This window comes from Salmo salar, chromosome ssa09 (assembly GCF_905237065.1).
Source record: "Salmo salar chromosome ssa09, Ssal_v3.1, whole genome shotgun sequence".
NCBI lineage: Eukaryota > Metazoa > Chordata > Actinopteri > Salmoniformes > Salmonidae > Salmo > Salmo salar.
In genome coordinates, this window is record NC_059450.1 from 55,829,273 (window position 1) to 55,842,569 (window position 13,297).

Here is a 13,297-nt window from a genome sequence, read left to right on the forward strand (position 1 = left end):
AACTAATTGGTAGACACATCCTTCCCTTTATTTATTGCAGCACTGACGCATTGAGTCTTCAAGGAGCCGTGAGGAAGAGAAGGAGCTATTAGGGAGTTTGGGTTTGAAGAGAAGCTGTGTAATTACCTGCTGTAATGCATTGCCCAGAGGAGCGACGAGAGCCACCAGCTCTATGCTACTCGCAGGAGCCTCCATTGCTATTATGCTGCGATAACGTGCAATACTAGGCCCAAAAATACAATGGTGAATGAGCCTTTGAAGCTTCTCTGCGTGTGTAATTTATCCTTGGCACAGAGAGGTAGCTACGAAAATGTATTTAGACTAGTGTGTGATGACTGTTAGCGGATAAATCTGCCATTGTAATCAATATGGCATGCTTAATTGCATATTTTTAAATTCCCCTCATTGGGGTCATGAATGTTGATGGAGGAGAGATAGATCAACTCACAGCAGTGTACGGGTTGAGGGGCTAATATATTGGTATCAAAGTTATCGTAATGAATAAATCACTAGCGCCCTCTTTGGCCATAGGCAGAGTTGAATTGAATAACTCACTAGCTTCCCCTTCGGCCATAGGCAGAATTGTCTTGAATAACTCACTAGCTCCCTCTGTGACCACAGACCAAACTGTCTCTGCTCACCTGATGCTATATAGTACACTCCCATCTTGGAATATCCGCAGCAGTTTGTTGTCAGTGGTGACCTCATGAAAGTTAGCCCCCTTCTCGTTAGCGAAGAACAGGTCAGGCTTCCAGATGGAGTCCAACATGGAGGGATCCAGGTCCAAGGAGTTGTCCGGGTACTCCTGGTAAGCCAATCGGGGATCGTTCCATTTTTGTCGTAGGAACACATTGAGCCTGTAGTCCTGTGGATTGACCAAGAAATTGACTCATTGGCTCTTTCTCAATTAATCTTTTTTCGATTCTTCGCATTCCTCTTTCCTCGCCTCCTCCTCAAAACGCATAGGAGAAGATGTCAGAGGGGAAGGAATTTGGGCCTTCTCCTTGAATGACGTTGAGAAGGAGGCGAGGTGATGGGATGTGAGGAATTGCGGAAGATACATCGAGGTTGAGCCATGATACTGTTGCCAGGTTTCAATTATTTAATTAGCATGTTCTGTTCATGATAGTCTGTCTCTGATGTAAAGTGGGAAGTCTGATTAAATTAATAACCTTTGCTGTTGTTAATTATACCCAAGCCAATGCGACAAAGATAAAATTATTTTCAATTAGTTATTTGAGATGTTGAGTGTATTTATACTTTCAAAGTAATGTGTATCTTGATCAGACTGATTTGAATCATTTATTTTTAGTATTTGTTTTAGGGGTAGATTATCTTTAATATTGCAGATAGATTGTCAATGTAATTGTCTGCATCACTTCCAATTCCTCATATATTCTTTGCAAATATATATATATACACACACAGTGGGGGAAAAAAGTATTTGATCCCCTGCTGATTTTGTACGTTTGCCCACTTACAAAGAAATGATCAGTCTATAATTTTAATGGTAGGTTTATATGAACAGTGAGAGACAGAATAACAACAAAAAAATCCAGAAAACGCATGTCAAAAATGTTATAAATTGATTTGCATTTTAATGAGGGAAATAAGTATTTGACCCCTCTGCAAAACATGACTTAGTACTTGGTGGCAAAACCCTTGTTGGCAATCACAGAGGTCAGACTTTTCTTGTAGTTGGCCACCAACTTTGCACACATCTCAGGAGGGATTGTGTCCCACTCCTCTTTGCAGATCTTCTCCAAGTCATTAAGGTTTCGAGGCTGACGTTTGGCAACTCGAACCTTCAGCTCCCTCCACAGATTTTCTTTGGGATTAAGGTCTGGAGACTGGCTAGGCCACTCCAGAACCTTAATGTCCTTCTTCTTGAGCCACTCCTTTGTTGCCTTGGCCTTGTGTTTTGGGTCATTGTCATGCCGGAATACCCATCCACGATCCATTTTCAATGCCCTGGCTGAGGGAAGGAGGTTCTCACCCAAGATTTGACAGTACATGGCCCCGTCAAATGATGCGGTGAAGTTGTCCTGTCCCCTTAGCAGAAAAGCACCCCCAAAGCATAATGTTTCCACCTCCATGTTTGACGGTGGAGATGGTGTTCTTAGGGTCATAGGCAGCATTCCTCCTCCTCCAAACACGGCGAGTTGAGTTGATGCCAAAGAGCTCCATTTTGGTCTCATCTGACCACAACATTTTCACCAGTTGTTCTCTGAATCATTCAGATGTTCATTGGCAAACTTCAGACGGGCATGTATATGTATTTTTGAGCAGGGGACCTTGCGGGCGCTGCAGGATTTCAGTCCTTCACGGCGTAGTGTGTTACCAATTATTTTCTTGGTGACTATGGTCCCAGCTGCCTTGAGATCATTGACAAGATCCTCCCGTGTAGTTCTGGGCTGATTCCTCACCGTTCTCATGCTCATTGCAACTCCACGAGGTGAGATCTTGCATGGAGCCCCAGGCCGAGGGATATTGACAGTTCTTTTGTGTTTCTTCCATTTATGAATAATCACACCAAATGTTGCCACCTTCTCACCAAGCTGCTTGGCGATGGTCTTGTAGCCCATTCCAGCCTTGTGTAGGTCTACAATCTTGTCCCTGACATCCTTGGAGAGCTCTTTGGTCTTGACCATGGTGGAGAGTTTGGAATCTGATTGATTGATTGCTTCTGTGGACAGGTGTCTTTTATACAGGTAACAAGCTGCGGTTAGGAGCACTACCTTTAAGAGTGTCTTCCTAATCTCAGCTCGTTACCTGTATAAAAGACACCTGGGAGCCAGAAATCTTTCTGATTGAGAGGGAGTCAAATACTTATTTCCCTCATTAAAATGCAAAACAATTTATAACATTTTTGACATGTGTTTTTCTCTATATTTTTGTTGTTATTCTGTCTCTCACTGTTCAAATAAACCTACCATTAAAATTATAGACTGATCATTTCTTTGTCAGTGGGCAAATGTACAAAATCAGCAGGGGATCAAATACTTATATATATATATATATATATATATATATAATATATATAAAACATACATATACATACATACACATATATACATATAAATCAATATCTTAAAACATTTACATTTCCTTTGTTACCCGCCAACCCTAATACCCCTCCCCCAATTGGAGAAAACTAGTGAACAACAATGCTTAGGCCTGTATTTCCAGCTTATTCATACTATATACATTTTATGGACACAGTCTATTTTACAATAGTTCTATTTTGTTTGTTTTTACTCCTGTCCTTCCTCTACCCTAAACCTCTCCCATGTATTTCTGATGCCCATCCTGTTTGATTTCTATTTACCATATCTTTCAAACTGTGCTCTTTCAAAAAAGGTCTTAACCTATATACACTACCGTTCAAAAGTTTGTGGTCACTTAGAAATGTCCTTGTTTTTGAAAGAAAAGCTACTTTTTTGTCCAATAAAATAACATCAAATTGATCAGAAATAGTTTTAAGTTCCTCGGCTTACACATCACGGACAAACTGAAATGGTTCACCCACAGACTGCATGGTGATGAAGGCGCAACAGCGCCTCTTCTACCTCAGGACACTGAAGAAATATGGCTTGTCACCCAAAACACCCACAAACTTTTACAGATGCACAATCGAGAGCATCTTGTCGGGCTGTATCACCACCTGGTACGGCAACTGCTCCGCCCACAACTGCAAGGCTCTCCAGAGGGTAGTGAGGTCTGCACAATGCATCACCGGGGGCAAACTACCTGCCCTCCAGGACACCTACACCACCCGATGTCACAGGAAGGCCAAAAAGATCATCAAGGACAACAACCACCCGAGCCACTGCCTGTTCACTCCGCTATCATCCAGAAGGCGAGGTCAGTACAGGTGCATCAAAGCTGGGACCGAGAGACCGAGAGACTGAAAAACAGCTTCTATCTCAAGGCCATCAGACTGTTAAACAGCCATCACTAACATTGAGTGGCTGCTGCCAACCTACTGACTCAAATCTCTAGCCACTATAATAATTAAAAATGGGATGTAATAAATGTATCACTAGTCACTTTAACCTGTTGGGGCTAGGGGGCAGTATTTTCACGGCTGGATAAAAAAACGTACACGATTTAATCTGGTTACTAATCCTACCCAGTAACTAGAATATGCATATGCATATTATATATGGATAGAAAACACCCTAAAGTTTCTAAAACTGTTTGAATGGTGTCTGTGAGTATAACAGAACTCATTTGGCAGGCAAAACCCTGAGACATTTTCTGACAGGAAGTGGATACCTGATGTGTTGAATTACCTTTAAGCCTATGCCATTGAAACACACAGGGGTTGATTAATGTTTTGGCACTTCCTATTGCTTCCACTAGATGTCACCAGCCTTTACAAAGTGTTTTGAGTCTTTTACTGTGAGATCTGACCGAACAAGAGCTTTGGAACGGTGATGGCCGATTAGACTCTGGCGCGCGAGTTCATGTTGGGTACCCTCGTTCCAATACGTTATAAAAGAGAATGCATTCGTCCACCTTGAATATTATTCATGTTCTGGTTAAAAAAGGCACTAATGATTTATGCTATACAACGTTTGACATGTTTGAACGAACGTAAATATATTTTTTCCCTCGTTCATGACGAGAAGTCCGGCTGGCTTAGATCATGTGCTAAGAACACGGAGCTTTTTGGACATAAATGATGAGCTTTTTTGAACAAAACTACATTCGTTATGGACCTGGGATTCCTGGAAGTGACATCTGATGAAGAGAATCAAAGGTAATGGATTATTTACATAGTATTTTCGATTTTAGATCTCTCCAACATGGCCGTTTGTCTGTATAGCAAAGCATATTTTTCTGGGCGCAGTGCTCAGATTATTGCAAAGTGTGATTTCCCAGTAAGGTTATTTTTAAATCTGGCAAGTTGATTGCGTTCAAGAGATGTAAATCTATAATTCTTTAAATGACAATATAATATTTTACCAATGTTTTCTAATTTTAATTATTTAATTTGTGATGCTGACTTGACTGCCGGTTATTGGAGGGAAACGATTTCCTGAACATCAACGCCATAGTAAACCGCTGTTTTTGGATATAAATATGAACTTGATAGAACTAAAAATGCATTTATTGTCTAACATAATGTCCTAGGAGTGTCATCTGATGGAGATTGTTAAAGGTTAGTGCATCATTTTAGCTGGTTTTATGGTTTTGGTGACGCCTGTCTTTGAATTGACAAAACATTACACACAGCTATTGTCAATGTACTCTCCTAACATAATCTAACTTTATGCTTTCGCCGTAAAACCTTTTTGAAATCGGACAACGTGGTTAGATTAAGGAGATGTTTATCTTTGAAAGGGTGTAAGATAGTTGTATGTTTGAAAAATGTGAATTTTGACATTTATTTGGTTTCAAATTTGCCGCTCTTGAAATGCACCTGCTGTTGATAGGGTGCACCACGGGTGGCACGCTAGCGTCCCACATAGCCCCAAGAGGTTAAACAATGCCACTTTATAGAATGTTTACATACCCTACATTACTCTTCTCATATGTATATACTGTACTCTATACCATCTACTGCATCTTCCCTATGCCGTTCGGCCATCACTCATCCATATATTTATAAGTACATATTCGTATTCATTCCTTTAAACTTGTGTGTATAAGGTAGTTGTTGTGAAATTGTTAGATTACTTGTTAGATATTACTGCATGGTCGGAACTAGAAGCACAAGCATTTCGCTACGCTCGCATTAACATCTGCTAACCATGTGTATGTGACCAATAAAATTTGATTTGATTTGAAATACAGTGTAGACATTGTTAATGTTGTAAATGACTATTGTACCTGGAAACAACTGATTGTTTATGGAATTTCTACATTGGCGTACAGAGGCCCATTATCAGCAACCATCACTCCTGTGTTCCAATGACACGTTGTGTTAGCTAATCCAAGTTGATCATTTTAAAAGGCTAATTGATCATTAGAAAACCCTTTTGCAATTATGTTAGCACAGCTGAAAACTGTTGTCCTGATTAAAGAAGCAATAAAACTGGCCTTCTTTAGACTAGTTGAGTATCTGGAGCATCAGAATTTATGCGTTCGATTACAGGCTCAAAATGGCCAGAAACAAAGACCTTGCTTCTGAAACTTGTCAGTCTATTCTTGTTCTGAGAAATGAAGGCTATTCCATGCGAGAAATTGCCAAGAAACTGAAGATCTGGTACAACGCTGTGTACTACTCCATTCACAGAACAGCACAAACTGGCTCTAACCAGAATAGAAAGAGGAGTGGGAGGCCTTGGTGCACAACTGAGCAAGAGGACAAGTACATTAGAGTGTCTTTACTGCCCGCGTTGCATCACGTCCAATGGCAGCATCCAAACTCAAGAATAGCCGAGGTTCAATTCTTGAGGGCTGATGCGCGTGTTCATTCTACCTTGTGAATGAAAATAATGAGGAAAAAAATGTAGATTTCAATAGGTTTTTGGTGTAGCAGGTAAAACGTCACATTGACACAATGTTGGTGGCAACGTGTGTACTGTAGCAAACTTGTTAGCATGGGATGTTAATTACTTAATTAACTCAGGAACCACACCTGTGAGGAAGCACCTGCTTTCAATATACGTTGTACCCCTCATTTATTCAAGTGTTTCCTTTATTTTGGCAGTTATCTGTAGTGCAGGCTAAAGTACCAGATTCTGGCTTAATCCAAGTATTGTTCAGTGCCTGTTGAAATGACAACAATCAGCTTTGTGGGAAGCAAAATGAACAGCTACTTTGAAATTGGGTTGACAAAAAGTACATGTCATCATTTAGCCACGGTAGTTATTCAAGTAAATCATTCTAGTAAATGCTCATGGTAATGAAAGACTCTGTGGCTGTGTTCTTCCCTGGCAGTTTTCAACTGTCTGTCTCCATTCCCATGAGGTATCACAAATAAACTAAGGACAGCACAACAAACACTGGGCCACAGCATCCAGTGACATCATTAGTGTCCTCTCTGTCCACGCTGAACTAACCTGGGGTCAAGCCCTCAGGGCCCAATAACCTTTAACAGCTCACTACTACAATCTACTGACCAAGCACTTTCCCCAATTTTTCATTTTAACCTGTTGGGGCTAGGGGGCAGTATTTTCACGGCTGGATAAAAAAACGTACCCGATTTAATCTGGTTACTAATCCTACCCAGTAACTAGAATATGCATATACTTATTATATATGGATAGAAAACACCCTAAAGTTTCTAAAACTGTTTGAATGGTGTCTGTGAGTATAACAGAACTCATTTGGCAGGCAAAACCCTGAGACATTTTCTGACAGGAAGTGGATACCTGATGTGTTGAATTACCTTTAAGCCTATGCCATTGAAACACACAGGGGTTGATTAATGTTTTGGCACTTCCTATTGCTTCCACTAGATGTCACCAGCCTTTACAAAGTGTTTTGAGTCTTTTACTGTGAGATCTGACCGAACAAGAGCCATGGAACGGTGATGGCCGATTAGACTCTGGCGCGAGTTCATGTTGGGTACCCTCGTTCCAATACGTTATAAAAGAGAATGCATTCATCCACCTTGAATATTATTCATGTTCTGGTTAAAAAAGGCACTAATGATTTATGCTATACAACGTTTGACATGTTTGAACGAACGTAAATATATTTTTTCCCCTCGTTCATGACGAGAAGTCCGGCTGGCTTAGATCATGTGCTAACAACACGGAGCTTTTTGGATATAAATGATGAGCTTTTTTGAACAAAACTACATTCGTTATGGACCTGGGATTCCTGGAAGTGACATCTGATGAAGAGAATCAAAGGTAATGGATTATTTACATAGTATTTTCGATTTTAGATCTCTCCAACATGGCCGTTTATCTGTATAGCAAAGCATATTTTTCTGGGCGCAGTGCTCAGATTATTGCAAAGTGTGATTTCCCAGTAAGGTTATTTTTAAATCTGGCAAGTTGATTGCGTTCAAGAGATGTAAATCTATAATTCTTTAAATGACAATATAATATTTTACCAATGTTTTCTAATTTTAATTATTTAATTTTTGGTGCTGACTTGACTGCCGGTTATTGGAGGGAAACGATTTCCTCAACATCAATGCCATAGTAAAACGCTGTTTTTGGATATAAATATGAACTTGATAGAACTAAAAATGCATGCATTGTCTAACATAATGTCCTAGGAGTGTCATCTGATGGAGATTGTAAAAGGTTAGTGCATCATTTTAGCTGGTTTTATGGTTTTGGTGACGCCTGTCTTTGAATTGACAAAACATTACACACAGCTATTGTCAATGTACTCTCCTAACATAATCTAACTTTATGCTTTCGCCGTAAAACCTTTTTGAAATCGGACAACGTGGTTAGATTAAGGAGATGTTTATCTTTGAAAGGGTGTAAGATAGTTGTATGTTTGAAAAATGTGAATTTTGACATTTATTTGGTTTCAAATTTGCCGCTCTTGAAATGCACCTGCTGTTGATAGGGTGCACCACGGGTGGCACGCTAGCGTCCCACATAGCCCCAATAAGTTAATTGCAGAGTGGACTGTTCATTATCAGAACATCACTGACCCACTGTTCTCTGAAGATTGCTCTGATAGGCTCGAGGAAATAAAGGGAGAGAGGTGAGGGAATTGCTCCAATACTGAGCAGGCCAAAGGTTAGGAATGAACAGGTATTATATTAACTGGAGGAGAGCTTTCAGATTTCTCTTTTGTAAATTCTGGGATTTAGCTAGTGTAAACCTGCTCAAATATGATCCTTATCAAGGTAATTCATGATTATACTGAACAATGAGACTGCCTTAGGGTTATCATGATTCCTGGATAATTATGGTATTTTGTATAATGTGCATATTCATTTAAACATTTCATTTCACCTTTCTTTTTATAGGTTTGTCTCTGAGATTAATCTCTTTTGCAAGAGAGACCTGTTCAAGATGGCAGTAGTCGGCAACATATTCAATTATTAGCTTGAAAATGTATGGATTCTAATTCCAGGACGTTAATTGACTATGGAAATTCAATTAACTCATTTGACTTTTCTCAGATGTGTTTTCTCACCATAGTCGTTTCTGTGATGGACCCAAAGCTGTTGATGAAGATATTGCAGGTGACATTCACAGGCGGACCTGAAAAAGAACCAAAATAAAATCCATCACTCCGTATATGGAATAATCCTTTCACTGTTTGACCTGCTGTAAAAAGGTTTCATAAAGATGATTTTAAAATATTTGAATGCCACTGGTTATTGTATGTGCAAGAAGTGGAGAGTGTCTTGTTGTCAACTCTATGATGTTGAGCAAGTATGAAATATGTATGACACTATTGTAGATGGGTCATGGTGGAGAACGACTGCTGTAGTAGAGTGTGTACTGATTCCAGTGGCTCTCTAGTACGGAATACTGTGTCTCTCCTGTCGCTACAAGTTGAAATACTAGGCATGAATCCCTTTGTTTAACTTTTCAACAGAGAACTAGGCTAACAAAAAAATGCATCACATTGGTATATGGAATTTTAAGTTGGCCAACCATATGGAATGTGCAGTTCCAAGCTTCCTATCCATTTCTACAGGTAAGTCCTATCTTACTTTTTTTTACCGGTGGCTGTCTGCTTGCATTAATTTAGTGAAGTTTCAGTATTTTTTTTATGGAAGCTGTGGCCTACTTCTGAACATACTTTTTGACGTACCTTTGAAGTTGGGTCTGATGCGGGCATCATAGCCAGACCTTTTCCCCATGAGCTTGTCCAGGAAGTCAGACGGCGACTGCGAGGAGGGGACTGTCCTACTGGGGGACTTTATCTCCTCCTTACAGGAGCCCAGTCTGAAGAAAAACAGAAACAAAGAAAGCGAGGAGAGGAGAGAAAGCGAGGGAGGAAGAAGCAATAGTTAGAAAACAAGAAACTTTAACCGGTATCAGTGGAATACATAGGGAGAGAACAACAAGGATTTAAATGACTTTTGCACAGCCACCCCCGAAAACCCATCTAATTTCACATGTTCGGGACATATTGTGTTTAATAGAACCTACCCACTGGGAACACACTGGTTGTTTCAATGTAATTTGTCAACATATTATGACGTAGAATCAACATGGAAAATACATTGGATTTGAAAAAATAAATCAACCAGTACTGTTGTCATCTCATTTCAACCAGCGTTTCAAACGTTGAAATTAGGGTAATACTTCAACTTAAATACATGGACTTAACTTGACTAACAGGATGTTACATCAATCTATACTGAAGTAAAATATAAACGCAACATGCAAAACTTTCTAAGATTTTACTGATTTACAGTTCATATCAGTCAATTAAAATACATTTATTCGGCCCTAATCTATAGATTTCACATGTCTGAGAATACAGATATGCATCTGTTGAAACAACCAGTGTGTTCCCAGTCTGAGAATACAGATATGCATCTGTTGGTCACAGACACCTTAAAAGAAATGTATCTCAGGATCTCGTCACGGTATTTCTGTCCATTATAATGCCATCGATAGCATGCAATTGTGTTCGATGTCTGTAGCTTATGCCTGCCCATACCATAACCCCACCGCTACTATAGGGAACTCGGTTCACAACATTGACATCAGCAAACCGCATGCCCACACAACCCCATGCACGCGGTCTGCGTTTGTGAGGCCGGTTGGACATTCTGCCAAGTTCTTAAAATTACGTTGGATGCGTTTTGGTAGAGAAATTCAACATTCAATTCTCTGGCAACAGCTTTGGTAGACATTCCTGCAGTCAGCATTCCAATTGCACGCTCCCTCTCTTGAAGCGCTGATCCCGTAATCGGGATCAACATCCAGCAAAAAATCAGAGCGCCATATTCATAACCAAATCTAATCATTTCTGTTTCTCAAACATAGGACTATTTTACATCGTTTTATAGATACACTTCTCCTGAATCGAACCACGTTGTCCAATTTCAAAAAGGCTTTACAGCGAAAGCAAAACATTACATCATGTTAGGAGAGTACATCGTCAAAATAATCTTCATCAGATGACACTCCTAGGACATCATGTTACACAATACATGCATTCTTTTGTTCGATAAAGTTCATATTTATATATAAAAACAGCATTTTACATCGGCGCGTGATGTTCAGAGAATATTTTCCCTCAAATGCATCCAGTGAATCAGCGCTACAATTTACTAAATTACTATTCGAAAACATTTTTAAAATGTAATATTGTCATTCAAAGAATTATAGATTAACAACTCGTGAATGCAACCGCATTGCCAGATTTAAAAATAACTTTACTGGGAAATCACACTTTGCAATAAACGAGGTGCTATGCTCAGAAAAATAGGCTAGGTGATACAGGTTAGCGCCATCTTGGAACCATCTAAAATCAAATATACTATTGTAAATATTCCCTTACCTTTGATTATCTTCATCAGAAGGCACTTCCAGGAATCCCAGGTCCACAACAAATGTAGTTTTGTTCGAAAAAGTTAATAATTTATGTCCCAATAGCTCCTTCTTGTTAGCGCGTTCCGAAGGCTACTCAAAATGTACTGAAGCGCGCGGGACTTGTCGTCACGAATAATATATATATAAAAAATATATATTTACGTTCGTTCAAACATGTCAAACGTTGTATAACATAAATCTTTAGGGCCTTTTTCAACCAGAGCTTCAATAATATTCAAGGCGGACGATTGCATTGTCTTACTAAATGTTTGGGAACGAAGGGGTACCCATGGGTGCCCGCGTCATAGTAGTAATGGCCCTCCCCCTATGACCAACTTTCCAAGCCTCTCTTTCGGTCAGTTTCTACCGGAGAAGACTACACAAACACACGCACATACACACACACACAGTAAACGCTGCTGTCCCATGCTATAGAGACAATAAACCACTGGTCACTGTGGTTCACTGTTTATACACACTGCATATGTATTTCTACACTAGATTCTTGACATAGCTCACTCCAATAAATCTACTGCTGTAAATGGGTAAAATCACTGGGGAAGCCAAGCCAGAGAAAAGCCATATTACAACCTACAGTATGTGTTGTGATAATTGCATAGTTTGCTCCATAACCTGTTAGTTCATATGCCTTGTGACCATGATAAATAATGTAGGCCTAAGGCCGAGACAGTAAGAAGACACAGTGGCAGAATAAATTCAACCACATCTTTGTTTCATCACAAAACCAGAGATCAACCTCTGTCCAGTAAAGTCCCCAAAGCATATTGCATGTAACAAACAGCATTGTCAAGCAAGTTCATGTTTCCAACATGTTTTTACTACTACGGAGAGTTTAAAACCACGGAGTTACCGCAAGTCGCAAAGAAATCAGGAGCTACCCGCCACAGGAGTTGCTACAACGCGATGGGAAAAGGACATCCCGGCCGGCCAAACCCTCCCCTAACTTGGACGACGCTGGGCCAATTGTCCTACGCCTCATGGGTCTACCGGTCGCGGCCGGCATGGGTCTCAAACCAGCATCTGTAGCAATGCAGTTTGCACTGCGATGCAGTGTCTTAGACTGCTCTACCACTTGGCAGGCTTCATCCACAAAGTTTTTAATGCTAGAATGGCGCCGGAGGAGATGGCTGCCGTTTTACGTTCTCCTAACCAATTGTGCTCTCGCTTCGAGGCAAGCAACACTGAGGCATGCATGAGAGCATCAGCTGTTCCAGACGACTGTGTGATCACGCTCTCTGTAGCCGACGTGAATAAGACCTTTAAACAGGTCAACATTCACAAGGCTGCGGGGCCAGATGGATTACCAGGACGTGTGCTCCGGGCATGTGCTGACCAACTGGCAGGTGTCTTCACTGACATTTTCAACATGTCCCTGATTGAGTCTGCAATACCAATATGCTTCAAGCAGACCACCATAGTCCCTGTGCCCAAGAACACAAAGGCAACCTGCCTAAATGACTACAGACCCGTAGCACTCACGTCGGTAGCCATGAAGTGCTTTGAAAGGCTGGTCATGGCTCACATCAACACCATTATCCCAGAAACCCTAGACCCACTCCAATTTGCATACCGCCCAAACAGATCCACAGATGATGCAATCTCTATTGCACTCCACACTGCCCTTTCCCACCTGGACAAAAGGAACACCTATGTGAGAATGCTATCCATTGACTACAGCTCAGCGTTCAACACCATAGTACCCTCAAAGCTCATCACTAAGCTAAGGAACCTGGGACTAAACACCTCCCTCTGCAACTGGATCCTGGACTTCCTGATGGGCCGCCCCCAGGTGGTGAGGGTAGGTAGCAACACATCTGCCACGCTGATCCTCAACACTGGAGCTCCCC

At 40.6% G+C, this 13,297-nt stretch overlaps 1 protein-coding gene across 1 annotated transcript in view; it reads right to left on the reverse strand.

Moving 5' to 3' along the window:
• The window catches only part of LOC106611505 (glycine receptor subunit alpha-4), a 126,580-nt gene that overhangs the window by 35,625 nt on the left and 77,658 nt on the right, over positions 1-13,297 (reverse strand). The window contains exons 2-4 of the mRNA XM_014211771.2: positions 9,694-9,827; positions 9,067-9,134; positions 642-865 (exon numbers count right to left, since the gene is read on the reverse strand). Coding sequence (XP_014067246.1) covers positions 642-865; positions 9,067-9,134; positions 9,694-9,827 — 426 coding nt within the window. The remainder of the gene's footprint in view (positions 1-641; positions 866-9,066; positions 9,135-9,693; positions 9,828-13,297) is intronic.